Raw genomic sequence first — 19,363 nt, 5'->3', positions numbered from 1 at the left:
CAATTTAAGTAGAAATAAATAAATGACTACTATTCTGGCTCTAAAACAAATCATTATCACTCAATTTTACAAAAAAGATTAATTATTTTTAAATGATGCTTTTTTTTTTTTTTTAAGTAGGCTCCATGCCCAGCATGGAGCCCAACACATGACCATGAGCTCAAACTCATGACCCTGAGATCAAAACCTGAGCTGAGATCAAGAGCTGGATGTCTAACTGACTGAGCCACCCAGGTGGCCCTAGATGATAAATTCTTATTATCCATCAATATCCATACCGATAATCATATATCCAACATGTAAGCTTGCTATTATGCAGTCAAATGAGTGAATTTTTATCTATTGCTTAACTCATGACTCCTATGAAGACACAAAATTTTAAGTACACTTATCACTTTCTCCTGTCCTGGTTCTACAATTATACCCATCTCTTACCCCTAGTCATTCCTTATAGGTTTTGAGACATCAATATGTAACTTCAGATTCTAGCTATAATCTACAAATAAATTACTACATAGGACAAAATTTTTACACATAATATACAAGGTTCAAGAAATTCTCTTTCCTTTTAAAAAAAAGAGCATATTATCTCCTTGAGGATTTCAACAAAAAACAAAATGAACAAAAGCAGAGATATTTTTTATTTATGCTTACCTTGCCTTTATTATTCACCCAGTGTTTTAAAAATTAAGTCTAGTCTGACACCTCCCTCTAAAATACTCATTTTCTGTCCCTTGATGTTAAAATTCTCATTTTCCCTGAAACATAACCCTTCTTTCATCAGTTCTATTTCTACCAATGATATCATCCTACAAGTTAACTGTTCCACAAATATTTATTAGGTGACTAGTCTGTATCAGGTACTTTCTAAGAGCTAGGAATTCAAGGATAAATAAGGAACAATTTTTGCTTTTGGAGCCCCCATTCAGACATATTAAACAAACATAAGTGATAAATATGGCAACTGTTAGTGACCATGGCAAAAGTACTGTCATACAGCACAACAGAGAGAGGGGATTAGAACTGAAGAGGAAGATGGGTTATCAGAAAAAGCTTTATAGAAGACGTATGTGTATCTTAGCAAAACCTTAATGGGTGATTAATTCAACATGAGAAGGGTAGGAAAACTGCTTTAGATAAGAGCAACAACAATAAGCAATAACACAGATGTTTAAAAATATACAGCACTCTTAAGAAACATTCTTCTGTGGTCTGAGCAAGGTGGTAGCAGGGAAGTGATACAGAATGAGGTTAGAAAGGCAAGCAAGATGGTGAAAATTCTTGAATGTCATGCAAAGACTTCCTATCTTCCTCTGGCCAATGGGGCAGCATCAATGGTGCTTTAAGCAAGACCACGTTTCTATCAGATCTATGTCTCCTAGCTACTACTCTTCCGATGATTTGAGTTCCAAGGTCTTAAAGTCAAGTACATCTGGTCATCAAGCCCTATATAGTTTTTCTAAAATGTCTCTTGCATTGGTTACATTCTAATTTCTACTATGCCAGATTTTCTACTATCTAATTTCTACTATAAAACCAGATTTTCTTCACCACCTAAACAATCCCTGACTTTCCTGTCTCCTTCAATTTACCTACTAAAAAAACCTCCCAAATTACCTCCCTATAATACACTAATTCCAGTTCTCAAAAACTGTAGTTCTACCTATAGAAGAAAGTCTGAGCACCAAACCATGGCATTCACAGCCACCTCCCACTGCCCCCACTCTATCTTTCCAATTACCTCATCTCCAAAACAAAATTTTTTACCAGCCAAGCTGGCAGCATAGGCAAATTGTAAAGTTAAAACAAGGCCTTTTAAATCTGCTAGTCCAGACCTTTGACTTTTAGGTGACAGTTCTCTTTCCAGTAAGCCTACAAGTTCCTTGCCTATCTTAAAATTGCTTTGTATCTTCCAAGTCTAGTACTATCATAATTTAATGCATTCAATAAAAATTTGATGACCTAAAACAAACTAAAAGTAATATATTAATAACTTAGGTTTGTTCACTGAAATATTTCTGCTTTTATACTCATTATATAAGCAAAACCATTTTTTCAACATCAGTTTATTAGCAAATGCTGCCAAGAACAGATGACCTGAAATTTTTAATTATTCATTATCGTTTTTACATACCTTTCCTTGTTCTGCATGTCTTTCAGTAAACGAATTTATCTCAAAACACCACTGAGATATAATATCAAATGCTGGAACTGGCCAATCCAGACAGGAGGCACTGATGAATGGATGTTCTGTTTGGTAAAATGTTGGCAGAAGTCCCAGGCAGCTGGAAAGAACTGAAAATTCTTCTTCTTCCTTTTAGACATGAAACAGGAAATTCTCAAGACATTTCATCAAGAACATTCATTTCTCATTAAAGATATTTTAAGTGTCATCCTTATCAACTGCTTTCGGACAGTAAGAAAATTTTCTTAACATTCAACTAAAGAAAAACGAAGGGAGTAGGAGGAGCAAAGGAGAGAAAATAGGTTTCTAGCTTTTATATTCAAATATCCCCGGTATTTCTCTTTGAAATTCAAATCTTAAACTGCCATACCATCTGTGTCTTCTATGTATTTATTTTTTAAATAGTGTTTCACATTTCTGATGAATACAGTCTATAGAACCTAGCTACTCTGTGAGAGCAAATGTTTTTAGGGCAAAGGGAAAGTGGCTTTTGATTAAAAACACACAGGCTGTCAGTGTGGATGAACAGTAAAAACATGGAATGCACAAGACATAATGCAAAATAATTTGCCTGGACCCTGAATGAGTGTAAAACAGTTTTTATTTACTCTTTTATTTAAAAAGTTTTTAAATGTTGATTTATCTCTGAGAGAGAGAGAGAGAGAGAGAGAGAGAGAGAGAGAGAGAGAGGAGGAGGGACAGAGGGGGAGAGGGAGACACAGAATCTGAGCTGTCAGCACAGAAGCCAATGCAGGGCTCAAACTCACAAGCCAGGAGATCATGACCTGAGCTGAAGTTGAACGCTCAACCAAATGAGCCACCCAGGCACCCCAACAAGGTCAGTTTTTAAAAGAGGGTGGAGTTTTTAAAAGCTTGAGAGATCTAAGTGCCAGTTAAGCTGAAGCTCTACTCTGTAATAAAAGAACCAAAGAATTCAGTGAGCCAAGGACACATATCCCGATTTTGAAAAGAATTTGTTAGTCTTATAAACACCAAAATACACCCTCCAATCCTTCTCTAACTAAAAGACCATTTAGGAGACTCAAACGTTTACTTTCCCCTGTCCACTGGATCAGTTCCTATCATCCTCCAAATTCCAGGTCACCTGGGAATCCTTTCCCGACCAAACTTAATGACAACTTAGGTTACTCAGCTCCATTCAGATGAAGTTAATCCTTCCATACCTTGTAAACACTTCTCATGTTTATATTTTCTATTAATTAATTAATTTAAAAATAAATCAGCATTTCCTATAAGACTGTGGGAGTAGTCCCTGGGGATAGGGGCTGTGTACCTCCAGCGCTTGGCACATAGTAGACATTCAACACACATCTGTTTGTAAAACTGAACTCATTATGTAGATTAAGCACAAAATTCTAAAATGTACAACAAAGAAAAATAAAGATAAAAAAGCAAAATGATACACAGGCTGAAAAAGATGTTAATGTTTAAAATCTCTAGAAATGAGGCTGCAAATCCCCCATTTACATAGCTACACAAGGCATCTTAAAAAACAACTTTATTGAGGTGTAGTTTATATACCATAAAATTCATCCACTTTAAGTGTATTTTGATGAATTCTGGCAAGTGTAGCCAAGTAACCACTACTACAATAAAACTTTGGAACAATTCCATCCCCTCCAAGTTTCCTTGTGCCTGTATGCCTTCAATTCCAGCCATTACTCCTGGCCCCAAGAAACCACTAATCCTGCTTGCTGTCATTATAGTTTTGGCTTTAAAAATTTTTTTCATATAGATAGGCTCAAACGGTATGTGTATATATGTATATGTGTGTGTGTGTATGTGTATGTGTGTGTGTGTGTGTGTGTGTGTGTGTGTGTGTGTGTGTAGATAGATAGATAGAGAAAATCTTTTGTGCCTGGCCTCTTTCAGTTAGCAAAGTATTTTGAGATTCATTCATGTTATTCTATCAGCAGCCCATTCCTTTTTACTGCTGAGTAGTATTCCACTGCATGGATATTACCACATTTTGTTGATATATTCACTAGCTGGTGAATTCTGGCTTGTTTCAGTTTTTGACTACACTAAATCAAGCTGTTATAAACATTTATGTAAAAGTCTTTATGTGAATGTATGTTCTCATTTCTTTTGGTAGATACTCAGGATAGGAGAACTGTTTGGTTGTCCAAACATAGTAAGTCCATGCTCAGCTTTTTAAAGAAACTGCCACATTTTTTTCAAATTTGATTATAACATTTCGTATTCCCACCAGCAATGAGTGAGAGCTGCAGATACTCCAAATCCTTACCAACACTTGTAACATTAATTTGTACTCTTCTCATCAACAATGATGGCGAACACCTTTTTACTTACTTGTAGGTCTTTTATATATATTAAAAAATTTTTAATGTTTACTTATTTTGGGGAGGGAGGAGGAGAGAGAGAGAAAGAGAAAGGAATGGAGGGAGGGTGGGAGGGAGAGGCAGAAGAGAGAGAGACAAAGAACTCAAAGTGGGCTCCAGGATCCATGCTGTCAGCACAGAGCCTGAAGCAGGGCTTGAACTGTAAGATCATGACCTGAGCCGATGTCGGATGCTTAACCAACTGAACCACCCAGGCGCCTCCTTTTCACACATATCATTCCTATGAAAAGTGCCTATACGAATTTTATGCCCACTGTGTGGTTTTTGTTTTAATTATTGACTTACAAGAGTTCTTAACATATTCTGCATTCTGGATACAAGTCCTTCCTCCATATATTTTTTTAATTGAGATGTAATTTGTATTCCATAAAATTCACCCTCTTAACATGCACAGTTTAGTACATTCACAGAATTGTGCAACCATCACAAACTAATTCCAGAATATTTTCATCGCCCCATTGTAAATGGAATTATTTCTTTAAAAAAAAAATTTTTTTTAACATTTATTTATTTTTGAGACAGAGAGAGACAGAGCATGAACGGGGAAGGGTCAGAGAGAGAGGGAGACACAGAATCCGAAACAGGCTCCAGGCCCTGAGCTGTCAGCACAGAGCCCGACGCGGAGCTTGAACTCACAGACCGCGAGATCATGACCTGAGCTGATTAACCGACTGAGCCACCCAGGCACCCTGGAATTATTTCTTAAATTTCATTTTTGGATTGCTCACTGCCAGTGCAAATAAATTAGATGGTTTTTTTTTTTTGTTTGTTTGTTTTTATGGTACATAGATCATGTATCCTATAATAACTCTGCTGAACTCAATGATTTGCTTTAATAGTTTTTTGGAGATTCCTTATAATTTGCCCACATAAAAGATTATCTAATTTGAAAACAGACGTTATTTTACCTCTTCCTTTCCAATCCAGATGCCTTTTATTTCTTTTTCTTGCCTAACTGCTCTTCCCAGAACCTCTAATTCAATACTAAAAAGAAGTGATGAGGGCAGCCATCCTGGTCTTGTTCCTGATCTTCAGGAGAAAGTTTCCTATCTTTCATTATTAATTATGATGTTAGCTATGCATTTTTCATACATTTCTTTTATTAGGCTGAAAAAAAATTGCTTTCTGTTATTTTTTTAGTGTTTTTACCATGAACAGGAATTGAATTTCATCCAAAAATTTTTTTTACTGAGATGATAATATGCTTTTTAAAAATCTTTTATTGATATGGTGAATTAAATTAAATTAAATGATTTTTGTTGTTGAACCAACTATGCATTCCTAGAATAAACCCACTTGGCCATGATGTATTATCCTCTTCTACTGCTAATATTTTGTCAAGGCTTTTGCTTTATGTTCATGAAAGATGTGGGTTTGTAGTTTTCTCACGATGCCTGATTTGGGTGTCAGGGTAAGATTGGCCGATTAAAATGAATTTGGACTGTTTCTTCTTCCTCTGTTTTCTGAAAGAGTTTATATGTATCAATGGAATTTCTTCCTTAAATGTTTGATAGGATTCACCATGATGTTATCTTTGTTGGTATAAAGTTGTTGACTTTTCTTTTTTGGAAGGATAATAATTATAGAGGTTTAATAGCTAAATCAACTTTCTTACTTTATACAGATCTAGTTAAGACTTTCTATTTCTTCTTGAGTCAGTTTTAGTAAGTTTTATTTTTCAAGGAATTTGTCCATTTAATCTACATTATCAAATTTATTGGCAAATGTTATTCATAATACTCTCTTACAGTTTTGTAGGGATGTTTCCTCCTTCATTCCTGATATTGGTAATTTGTACCTTCTTTTCTTTTTCTTATCGATCTGGTGAGGAGTCTGGCTCCTGGTTAAAATTCTACGTGTGATTTTTTCAGACCTAACTATAGGCAATTTATAAAGGTTTTACTTCGCAGGCTTCATGGATGAAAACTGCCCTCCCTACATCAGATCCAGTACACAGCCAAAATGCACTGCAGTCTCTGAAGGAATTTCTAGTCAAGTTCTCAGCCCCCTACCCCCATCCTGTCACACTCTTTCATATATTTACATTCCCAGCCCTGGTAACTTCATTCCTAGGCTTCTTTATCTGAGGCCTTGAGAAGGAGTGTCTTCTACTCTTATCCTTGTCTCCCCAACCCCTTCTCTATCTCAGAGTCCATAACACTGCCAGAGCTTTTAGTTCGGGGCTTTTGGGGCTCCTTCAACAGATCCCCATATCTGTGCTGATACACCTGATCCTCCACTGTTGTACCATTTCATTCCATAAGAGTAAATGGAACAGAAGGAACTGGCACTTCTTCTGGTCTTAGCCTCCTGCTTCACAGTAAGTGACTGAAGACCTAATTCTCTCACTTTTGGCTTGTGACTGACTTTAATCAGCTACTCTGACACCCAGCAGCTCAATTCTCTTTCTCCCAGCTCAGCTGAGCTCCTAACATTTTAGGTTTATCCATTTTACTGATCTTTACAAGAAAAGAGACTTTCGACTCACTGAATTTCTCTACTGTCTCTTCATTACTCCTTCATTGATTTCTGCTCTAATTTTTGTAATTTCCTTTCTTTTAATTGCTCGGGGTCTAATTTGAAACTAGAAGCTTCATAAAGTAGAAATTTAGACAAATGACTTGAGAAGTTTCTTCAATTTTTTAAATGTTTATTTACTTACTTTTTTGTGTGGGGGCGGGGGCAGAGGCAGAAGGAGAGAGGATCTCAAGCAGGCTTGGTGCTATCAGTGCAGAGCCCCATGCAGGGCTTGACCTCATGACCTGAGATCTGAGCTGAAATCAAGACTAGGACATTTAACTGACTGAGCTATCTAGGTGCCCCTAGAACTTTCTTCTTTTTAAATATAAGCATTTGAAGCTGTATCTCTCCAAGGACTACTTTAGCGGCATCCCACTTTTTTGCTATGCTGTGTTTTCATTTTCACTCAGTTTAACTGTTTTCTAATTTCCTTGGAATTTCTGACCTAATGTAAGTTAGTTAAAAGTATGTTGCTTAATTCCCACACATTTGGGGATTTCCATATTTTTTGTTATTGATTTCTAATTTAATTCCTGTGTGGCAGAAATGTGTTGTATGATTTCAGTTCTTCTGAATTTATTGATACTTGCATTATGGCTTGGCATATGGTATATTCTGGTGAATATTTCATGTACACTAGTAAAAAATATGCATTCTATTATTGTTTGGTGAAGTATTCTATAGATGTCATTACACCAAGTTGATTGATAGTATTATTCAGATAACATTTATACTATTTGGTTATCTGTCTACTTGTTATTGACTAGTAAGAAAGAACCCTGAAATCTCTAGTTGTAATTGTGGATTTGTCTGTTTTTTCTTTCAATTCTGTCAATTTCTGCATACGTAATTTGGAGTTTTGTTGTTTTGTGCATATATATTTATAAATGATTTATCTTCCTGCTGTATTGAGAGAAGACAGTTATTTCTAATGTAAGGCACAAAAATAACCTGAGAAAAAGGGAATTACCAATGGTAGAAAAATAGCAACATTTTCATCTTTGTGACAGGAAATCCAACAACCAATAAAAATTAACAAAGATTTACATAAATGTATTTCTTTTCTCCTGGGATTCCTAGGCTACTTCATGATTACTTGGCCTGTATTTTATGAAGCAGATACTGAGTCCAAATGCAGTTCACTAAAATGAAAGAATCACAGCTGAGGAAAAATTTATGAAAGAAATAAAAAATGAAAGAAAAGTTTCCCATTCAACTTAAACAAAACAGAGTGGCAGATTATTCTAAACAAAGAAAAGTCATGAGATACTTTTTTCAAGATCAGACAGTAAATTATCTTTTTAATTTTTTCATTCTCTAATTATTTTCAAAAGAAGTGCTATATAACAAGTAAATTGGAGTAAAAGAAAATGGCTCCTAAATATGGAACATGCTCAACCTTAGGAGGAATGCTAACAAAAACTACACTGAGATATATTTTACCTAGACAAAAGATCTAGAGGCAAAAATCAAACAGTGTGATAACACACTAAGTAGATACAAGTACAGTATAGGGAAACTCTCATACATTACTGTCAACATAATTGGTACAACTTCAATGAAGGGTAGTTTGGTAACAACCATCATAACTACAAGTGCGTGTAAGGGCTGCCACAGCAAATCACTTCAAAGAATTTATCCTACAAATACAATAAAAAAAAACATGCAAAATAACTTGCATATACTATTATTCATTGTTGCATCATTTACAAAGAGCAAAGGACTAGAAATAACCCAAATATTTATTAACGGAGGACTGATTAAATAAATCCTGGTACCTCATACAATGAAATATTCTGAATCTGTAAAACAAAATGAGGAAGATCTTCATATATTGAATATGAAATGATCTCTAAGGACCCTAAATAGCCAAAGCCCATCTTGAAAAGGAAAAGCAAAGCTGGAGGCATCACAATTCTGGACTTCAAGTTATATTACAAAGCTGTAGTCACCAAAACAGTATGGTACTGGCACAAAAATAGACACAGAAATCAATGGAACAGAATAGAAAACCCAGAAATAAACCCACAACTATATGGTCAACTAATCTTCAACAAAGCAGGAAAGAATAACAAATGGAAAAAAAGTCTCCTCAACCAGTGGTGTTGGGAAAATTGGACAGCAACATGCAGAAGAATGAAACTGGATCACTTTCTTATACCATACACAAAAATAAATACAAAATGGATGAAAGATCTAAATGTGTGACAGGAAACCATCAAAATCCTATAGGAGAACACAGGCAGTAACCTCTTAGGCATCAGGTGTAGCAACTTCTAACTAGACACGTTTCCAGAGGCAAGGGAAACAAAAGCAAACATGAACTACTGAGACTTCATCAAGACAAAACACCTTCTGCACAGTGAAGGAAATAATCAACAAAACTAAAAAGTAATCTATGGAATGGGAGAAGATATTTACAAACAACATTATCTGATAAAGGGTTAGTATCCAAAATCTATAAAGAACTTATCAAACTCAACAGCCAAAAGACAAATAATCCAGTTAAGAAATGGGCAGAAGACATGGACAGACACTTTTTCAAAGAAGGCATACAGATGGTTAACAGACATATGAAACATCACTCATCATCAGAGAAATACAAATCAAAACCACAGTGAGATACCACCTCACACCTGTCAGAATGGCTTAAACTAACAACACAGGAAACAACAGATATTAGCAACGATGTGGAAAAAGGGGAGCCCCCTTACACTGTTGGTGGGAATGCAAACTGGTGCAGCCACTCTGGAAAACAGTATGGAGGCTCCTCAGAAAGTTAAAAACAGAACTACCCTATGACCCAGCAATTGCACTACTAGGTATTTACCCCAAAGGATACAAAAATACTGACTTGAAGGGGCACATGCACCCCCAATGTTTAGAGCAGCATTATCAACAACAGCCAAATTATAAAAGCAGCTCAAGTGCCCATTGATAGATGAATGGATAAAGATGTGGTATATATGTACAATGAAGTATTACTCAGCCATCAAAACGAATGAAACCTTGCCATTTGCAATGACATCTATGGAGCTAGAATGTATTATGCTAAGCGAAATAAGTTAAGCAGAGTAAGACAAATACCATATGCCGTATGATTTCACTCACATGTGGATTTTAAGAAACAAAACAAACGAGCAAAGGGGAAAAAAATTGTTTGAGAGAACAAATTGATGGTTATCAGAGGGGAAGTGGGTAGGGAGATGGGTCAAATACGCGATGGGGATTAAGGAGTGCACTTTCTGTGATGAACACCAGGTGTTGTATGATAGCGCTTAAATCACTATATTGTACATCTGAAACTAGTATTATACTGTATGGTAACTAACTGGAATTTAAATAAAAACTTTTTAAAAAAAGAAACTGTACTTTTGAATTTTGAAAACTATGAATACATTACCTGTTCAAAAAATATATATTTTTCTTTTCTGCAAACATAATTATTGCAGAATATGTTTATAATATTTAAACACTAGAAAGTATGAAAAGATATCATTAAAAAAAAACAAAACTTTCAACCATCTCTGTTCCCTTTTGATACAAAGCTCAAACTCACAATCCCAACTCCTAGGTAAGAACTCCTAGGTAATTTTTTTTTAAATGTTTTATTTATTTTTGAGACAGAGACAGAGCATGAGCAGGCAAGAGGCAGAGAGAGAGGGAGACACAGAATCTGAAGCAGGCTCCAGGCTCTGAGCTGTCAGCACAGAGCCCGATGCAGGGCTTGAACTCACAAACCGTGAGATCATGACCTGAGCCGAAGTCGGATGCTTAACCGACTGAGCCATCTAGGCGCCCCAGAACTGACCATAATTTTTTAATGTATTTTTCCAGAGTGTGTATGTGTGTGTGTGTGTGTGTGTGTGTGTGCGTGTGTATATAAACCACTATTTTTCCCCTACTGAATTTAATATAAGCATATCTTGCCTTTGTTTACTTAAAATATTTTTGAGATTTTTCCATATTAATACATAGAAAACTTTCTATTATTTTCTTTAAAAAATTGTTTTTAATGTTTATTTATTTTTTGCGGGAGAGAGAGAGAGACAGAGCATGAGTGCCAGAAGGGCAGAGAGAGAGAGGGAGACCAGGATCTGAAGCAGGCTCCAGGCTCTGAGCTGCCAGCACAGAGCCTGACATGGGGCTCAAACTCATGGACCGCGAGACCATGACCTGAGCCGAAGTCGGATGCTCAACCAACTGAGCCACCCAGGTGCCCTCTATTCTCTTCTGAAGAGTATTCCATTGTATGAAAAACCACAATTTATTTAACAAGCTTCTCATTGATGGATACTTCAGATGTTTTCAATTTTTTTTTTTGCTATTTCCATGTCTATTCAGCTATCAATAAATTGATCATCCTATTATTGTACTAAAAGAGACACCTATAGATGAAGTATTCACAATTGTATTGAGATTCAAAGAGAGTACAACATGCAATATTTTAACAGTTTTTATAGACTGAATACTAGAAGAAAACTGAGTGCTTCAAAAAAAGTTTTGTGTAGCAAGCAGTAGCACAGTTCAGACGGTAATAGTTCAGATTTGGCATGCAGACTGACTGTGTTCAAATCCTGGCTGCTTTAAATACTAGCTGTGAGTCTTGAGCAGATTATTCAGCTCTGGGCCTGTTTACTTGTCTGTTACGTGAGGACTATAACAGCCATCTCAGAATTGTTGTGGAACTTAAATGAATTCAAACGCAAAGCACTTAACAGTGCTTAGCATGTAGTCAGTATACAATAAATGCTAGCTATCAATATAAATATTCATGGCACAACTATTGTTTGACAGAAGAGAGAAAAAAGAATTAAAGGAGATATATTAGAGCACTGATTTTCAAATGTTGGGATGGTGGTGATAATCAAGGTCCCCTAGAAGAGTCTGATAACCATTTTCTTCTAAGAAAAATACACATACACAAACATTTTACAGGTAATGCTATGGAATTCAAAAATTACCTGAAGTCCCTCTGTAAGAATTCCGGAGTTAGAGGATAAATAAGAGAGGCTGCATTTAAGTAGGAGAAAATATAGGAGAACCATATAGTTTACTATAATTAGCCCTCTTATGGTAGTAGAAATAGTGTTAGGTTAAGACATTTAACCAAATTAGGAAGTCTAAAGATTACTGTGGAGAGCAGAATGTTGTGCTGGAATACGTACTAGGTACCATTCTTGATGAATTCCCATGCTTACCAAAATGTTAAAAAAATTTTTTTAAATGTCTTGTGAAACTCAAGAGTCTACTGTCTATTACAAATAATCATAGAATTTATTAGCAAGGTGGATAAATGTAGATGATTAATGTTAAAAAATCCAGTTGGATTTCTACATCTTAGCAACATACTAGAAAATATAATTTTAAATAATTCCATTTATAATAATAATAAAAAAGAAACAAACAAAAAGAAATGCACAGGAAACTTTAAAAGAAGTCTCTTAGGATAGGGTACAAAAAAGGATGCTGCCTCCTTTCTTGATAAAAACCCTCAAGAAAGTAGGGATAGAAGGAGCATACCTCAAGATCATAAAAGTCATATATGAATGAACCAACACTAATATCATCCTCAGTGGGGAAAAACTAAGAGCTTTCCCCCTACGGTCAGGGACAAGACAGGGATGTCCACTCTCACCACTGTTATTCAACATAGTATTGGAAGTCTTAGCCTCTGCAATCAGACAACACAAAGAAATAAAAGGCATCCAAATCAGCCAGAAGGAGGTCAAACTTTCACTCTTCACAGATGACATGATACTCTATATAGAAAACCCAAAAGATTCCACCAAAAAATTGCTAGCATTGGTTCATGAATTCAGCAAAGTTGCAGGATATAAAATCAACGCACAGAAATCGGTTGCATTCCCATACACCAACAATGAAGCGACAGAAAGAGAAATCAAGGAATCGATCCCATTTACAGTTGCACCAAAAACCATAAAACACCTAGGAATAAATCTAACCAAAGAGGTGAAAAATCCATACACTGAAAACTACAGAAAGCTTATGAAAGAAACTGAAGAAGACACAAAAAAATGGAAAAAGATTCCATGCTCCTGGATAGGAAGAACAAATATCGTTAAAATGTTGATACTACCCAAAACAATCTACATATTCAATGCAATCCCTGTCAAAATAACACCAGCATTCTTCACAGAGCTAGAACAAATAATCCTAAACTTTGTATAGAACCAGAAAAGACCCCCGAATAGCCAAAGCGATCTTGAAAAAGAAAACCAAAGCAGGAGGCATCACAATCCCGGACTTCAAGCTATATTACAAAGCTGTAATCATCAAGACAGTATGGTACTGGCACAAGAGCAGACACTCAGATCAATGGAACAGAATAGAGAACCCAGAAATGGACCCACAAACATACGGCCAACTAATCTTTTACAAAGCAGGAAAGAATATCCAATGGAATAAAGACAGTCTCTTCAGCAACTGGTGCTGGGAAAACTGGACAGCGACATGCAGAAGAATGAACCTGGACCACTTTCTTACACCACACACAAAAATAAACTCAAAATGGGTGAAAGGCACAAATGTAAGATAGGAAGCCATCAAAATCCTCCAGGAGAAAGCAGGCAAAAACCTCTTTGTCCTTGGCCGCAGCAACTTCTTACTCAACACATCTCCAGAGGCAAGGGAAAGAAAAGCAAAAATGAAATACTGGGACCTCATCAAAATAAAAAGCTTCTGCACAGTGAAGGAAACAATCAGCAAAACTAAAAGGCAACTGACAGAATGGGAGAAGATGTTTGCAAATGACACAGATAAAGGGTTAGTATCCAAAAATCTATAAAGAACTTATCAAACTCAACATCCAAAAAACAAATAATCCAGGGAAGAAATGGGCTAAAGACATGAATAGACACTTCTCCAAAGAAGACATCCAGATGGCCAACTGACACATGAAAAAATGCTCAACATCACTCATCACCAGGGAAATACAAATCACAACCACAATGAGATACCACCTCACACCTGTCAGAATGGCTAACAACAACTCAGGCAATAACAGATGTTGGCGAGGATGCGGAGAAAGAGGATCTCTTTTGCATTGTTGGTGAGAATGCAAGCTGATGCAGCCACTCTGGAAAAGAATATGGAGGTTCTTCAAAAAACTAAAAACAGAACTACCCTATGACCCAGCAATTGCACTACCAGGCATTTATCCAAGGGATACATATGCACTGTTTCGAAGGGACACATGCACCCCCATGTTTATAGCAGCACTATCAACAATAGCCAAAGTATGGAAAGAGCCCAAATGTCCATCGATGGATGAATGGATAAAGAAGATGTGGTATATATATACAACGGAGTATTACTCGGCAATCAAAAAGAACGAAATCTTGCCATTTGAAACTACGTGGATGAACTGGAGGGTATTATGCTAAATGAAATTAGTCAGAGAAAGACAAAAATCATAGGACTTCACTCATATGAGGACTTTAAGGGACAAAACAGATGAACATAAGGGAAGGGAAACAAAAATAATATAAAAACAGGGAGGAGGACAAAACAGAAGAGACTCATAAATATGGAGAACAAACTGAGGGTTACTGGAGGGGTTGTGGGAAGGGGCATGGGCTAAATGGGTAAGGGGCACTAAGGAATCTACTCCTGAAATCATTGTTGCACTATATGCTAATTTGGATGTAAATTAAAAAAAAAAAAAAAAGACAAAAAAAAAAAAAGGATGCTGCCTGTTACATCCACTGTTCAAAATACTCACTAGACATGTATTAAGACAATAATAGAAAAATAAATATTTGAAGGAAAGAGACAACATTCTCATTATTTTCAGATGATATGATAATTACATAAAGCACCTACAAGAATCAATAGGCAAACTATTCGAATTAGTAAGAGTTCAGCAAGTGACCAGTTACAAGAACACACCAAAATTAATAGTATTATTCTATACCAGCAAGAAGTAATCAGAGTGTCACAAAAATAACACATCATTTAGAAAGAAACTAAAACCATAAAGCCTTTTGGGTTCACTGTATGAAGAATGTTCCAGACTTTAAGATGACAATTTTAGGAGTGTCTGGGTAGCTCAGGTGGTTGAGCATCTGACTTCAGCTCAAGTCATGATCTTGCAGTTTATGAGTTCAAGCCTCACATCAGGCTCACTCCTTTCAGCACGGAGCCTGTTTCGGATCCTCTGTCCCCCTCTCTCTCTCTCTGCCCCTCCCCCACTTGTGCTCTCTCGCCTCTCTCTCTCTCTCTCTCTCAGAAATAAAGTAAACATAAAAAAGATGACAACTTAAAAATTCTATGAAAATTAAAAGAAGCCCTGAATGGACATATAAACTATGCTCAATGTCTTAAAACTACATGTTCAAAGCAATTCTCATCTAACATCTTGTAGGCTATTGGAAGAAAATTGACAAATTGATTATAAAAGTATTTGTGAGAATAAATATATCGCTAACCAAAAAAATTAAATGAAAGTGACACAAAGAAAAAAATGTGAAATCGACAAAAGTTAGATTACACAGATGGCAGAAATCTAAACAAAAAGAGAACTTCTACCTAAAGTTGTAATCTAACTTTTCTCACTTCAGTTGAATATATCCATATCCAACCAACCCCTCAACTTGAATATATGCAAAATTCTTTCACTCAGGTCCCAGAGACTTGTTCCATACTTCCTCCTTCTATTAACTATACCAGAAAGGTTCAAGTCTCAGAGGCCCAAAACCCAAGTACAGTGTGACTCTCTCTTCTCCCTTGACTCCCACATGTTCAACTAGCTGTCAAATCCTGACTATTCCACCTCTGTAATCTTTAATTGCTCCCTATCCTCTTCTATTTCTATTATGTCATTCCCCAACTAGCTTTTCTGTTCCCAGGCCCCCCATTCCTCACACTCTCAAATCTGTCTAATATTAGAATGAAATTTCATCCTGAAATAAAATTTGAATCATGTCACATTTTTGTCCCAAATCTTTCAATGGTCCAAATTTCTTCATGTGAAATTCAAGATTCACTACAACTTCCCCTTAATGTATTTCTAACACTAAGTAGCACTGCTCCCTTCAGGCCTCCTAACTGATGCATTCCTTCCCTGTTCTAAGCATGTGCCTGGTGCTCTACTATAGGCATCACTGTACACCCAACCCCCAACCAACTTTCAATGCCCAGTTCAAGAGCTTCTGCTTCCAGATAATGTCCAACTTATGGGAGAAAAATAACTTCCAATAAAAACAAATGATAAAATAAACCATAAGGTAATAAGCATACAAAGAGCCACAGCCTATGGCCTTTAAATGTGAAGAAAGAAAAATTAATGAAGTAGCATATTTTTAAAAAATTAATCTCCTGCATGCTTGAAGATGCTCAGACAGTAGTTCCCCCTTATCCCAGTTTTGTTTTCTGTGGCTTCAGTTACTGGTCGTCAACTGTGGTTCAGAAACAGATGATCCATCTTCTGATATATAGTTAGAAGGTCAATAGTAACTTAACACTACATCACAATGCCTACACATCATTCACCTAACTTCGTCTCATCCTGTTGGTATTTTGTCATCTCACATCATCACAAGAAGGGTGAATACAGTTATTTTAAGAGAGAGACAGCATTCACATAACTTTTATTATAGTATACTCTTATAATTGTTTCATTATTAGTTGTTAATCTCTTACTATGCCTGATTTATAAATTAAACTCTATCATAGATATTTATGTACAGAGAAAAAATACATAATATATATAGGGTTCAGCACTATCCCCAGTTTCAGGCATACACTAGGAGCCTTAGAACATATACCCCATGGATAAGGAACAACTACTGTATACCAGAAGAAAACACTTTTAAGTTGAAATTTAAAAATAAAACACCTATGAAAGAAAATCTAATGGATGAACAGTTTTAATTTATTCAATGTCCATAAATTCTGAATGTTTCAAAGACAAATGTATAGAGTTTATCTTGAATCATTTGAAAAAAAAACCAAACAATCCAAACTATTTAATGCAATGGTCAATTACTTAAGAGAGAAAGAACAATCAACTGCTTAATTCTGATATATTACAGGCTTCAAAGGCCATATATATGATAAATGTCTTAATTCCCATGGAATTAATATCAAATTCCCTGGAAACAGATGGGAGATAATGTCAGGATTATAATCCTATAAACATAGTGGTTCCCCATTCTGTCACTTTCTTGCCTACTCACATCAACCCACAGTTTTATGAAATAGGCTAAACCACTAATATATCCAAATTTTTAACTTAACTGGCTACAAACTGAGCATTTTCCTGTCCTAAAGTTATATAAATGCCATCATGTCTTCAGACAACCAGCTTTCTGATCAACGTAACTTTTAAAAGGATAGAAAGGCAGATGATGATCAATGATTAATTTATCAATATGATAAAAATAATTCTAAATATATCAATATGAATACTATGATCCTATTCAAGTATTGGGCATTTATTATCACTGATCTCATCTAAAAGTGCTCTAATATCAAATATTAGTAATATCATAAAAATGAGTGGATGCTAGCAAATACAAAAAAATAACATTAATAGTAAATGTTCTAAATATTTATTCCTTTTGAGTTAGACTAACATACACTTGCATGACAGTCCTGCATATAAATACTATCCCAAATTATACCTGGCAGCTAGGTAAATCTTCCCCAAAAAGGTGGTGCTGAAGAAGGCTGGTGATTCTGAGGAAAGGTAAGCAGAAGTCCTGTAAGTATTTTTCCATGGATTCAGGAGACCAAGCAATAGGGCTAACCTAAAGTCAAAAAAGAGAATTTAAACAATTCATTCTCTAATAGATATAGCTTAAAAATTATATTCATAATGGCAACAAAATCTAAATTTTTAACAAATAATCTCTACACCTAGAGCATACCATTGCACATTCCTGAGTTCCTTCTTCATGGTATAACTTTCCTTTAGACAGTTCACTTATCACAAAGCTCAGTAACACTTCATAAGACTTTTCTGCATCACATGCATTCTGGAATAAATGAAAAATTAGTTCCATCAGTCACTGAAAATTACAAAAAAAATTACATTGGAAAGAACACTTCTTAATAAGTAGGGGTATAATTATGACTACATTATTTTTCACACATGTAAACTTCAAGTCCTCCAAATCTATGTACCACAGCACACCTCTCGATTCGCAAGGAAACTGGGTATGGGATTAAAACTATTGCAATACTTCTTTAAAAGACAGACGTAAATTATATAATGAATGAGTAAACAAACATATGTAAACCATATATTTTGACTCAGTAATTTCCACTCCTGGAAATTCTTCCTAGGGAAATAATCTAAAATAAAAAAAATAACTAAACCCCCAAGACACTCACTGTAATACTACAATACTGAAAAACTAGAAATGACCAACAAAAGTAAAGCAGTTACCTAAATTATTCCATATCAACTCAATACAACATTTTATAAGCAGTGAATATGACATGACAAATTTGAGCTGAATGAAAAAATGTTTATAATAATGTGAAAAAGGCCAAAAGCAGCATATATACATACACTCATTATAATGTAAAATCATACACGCATGAAATAACACGGACCACAAACTTTTTCTTTTACAATTTCTGTCAAATTCCTTGAATGGGATTTCTTTAAAAAAATTAATGTAAAAATAAAATAGGACCATGTTGTTGTTGTTTTTTAAGTTTATTTATTTATTTTGAGAGAGAGTGCAAGCAGGGCAGGGGCAGAGGGAAAGAGAGAGAGAGAGAGAATCCCAAGCAGGCTCCACTGAGTGCAGAGACCCGTGGGGCTCAATCCCACAACCGTGACATCATGATCTGAGCTGAAATCAAGAGTCAGACACTCACCTACCCAGGCTGAGCCATCCAGGCACCACATGACAATATGTTTAATAAAGAAAATCCAGATACATTAAATAACAGCTTATAAATTAAGCTTAATGATGCTATATTTTTATAAGAAAGGAAAAATAATGGCTATTTATAAATTCAAATTTATGTCAGTAAGTTTTTATACAAATGTTTCTCTTTATATTCACTGAGATACTGGAGGTTGTTTCAAGATACAATAAAGTATAGGGGCGCCTGGGTGGCTCAGTCGGTTAGGCGGCCGACTTCGGCTCAGGTCATGATCTTGCGGTCCGTGAGTTCGAGCCCCGCGTCGGGCTCTGTGCTGATAGCTCGGAGCCTGGAGCCTGTTTCAGATTCTGTGTCTCCCTCTCTCTGACCCTTCCCCGTTCATGCTCTGTCTCTCTCTGTCTCAAAAATA

The 19,363-nt window shown here is 35.8% G+C and overlaps 1 protein-coding gene across 4 annotated transcripts in view; it reads right to left on the bottom strand.

Moving 5' to 3' along the window:
- Positions 1–19,363, bottom strand: part of UBR3 (ubiquitin protein ligase E3 component n-recognin 3) — a 240,156-nt gene that overhangs the window by 6,681 nt on the left and 214,112 nt on the right. For all 4 annotated transcript variants that reach the window (XM_030327918.1, XM_030327919.1, XM_030327920.1 and 1 more), the window contains 3 exons: positions 17,982–18,089; positions 17,736–17,861; positions 2,135–2,314 (listed from right to left, as the gene is read on the bottom strand). In XM_030327918.1, the coding sequence (XP_030183778.1) occupies positions 2,135–2,314; positions 17,736–17,861; positions 17,982–18,089 (414 nt within the window). The remainder of the gene's footprint in view (positions 1–2,134; positions 2,315–17,735; positions 17,862–17,981; positions 18,090–19,363) is intronic.

The sequence above is a fragment of the Lynx canadensis genome, chromosome C1 (assembly GCF_007474595.2).
Source record: "Lynx canadensis isolate LIC74 chromosome C1, mLynCan4.pri.v2, whole genome shotgun sequence".
Classification (NCBI taxonomy): domain Eukaryota; kingdom Metazoa; phylum Chordata; class Mammalia; order Carnivora; family Felidae; genus Lynx; species Lynx canadensis.
The sequence above is the reverse complement of the archived record's forward strand: the minus strand, read 5'-3'. Positions and strand labels throughout refer to the sequence as shown.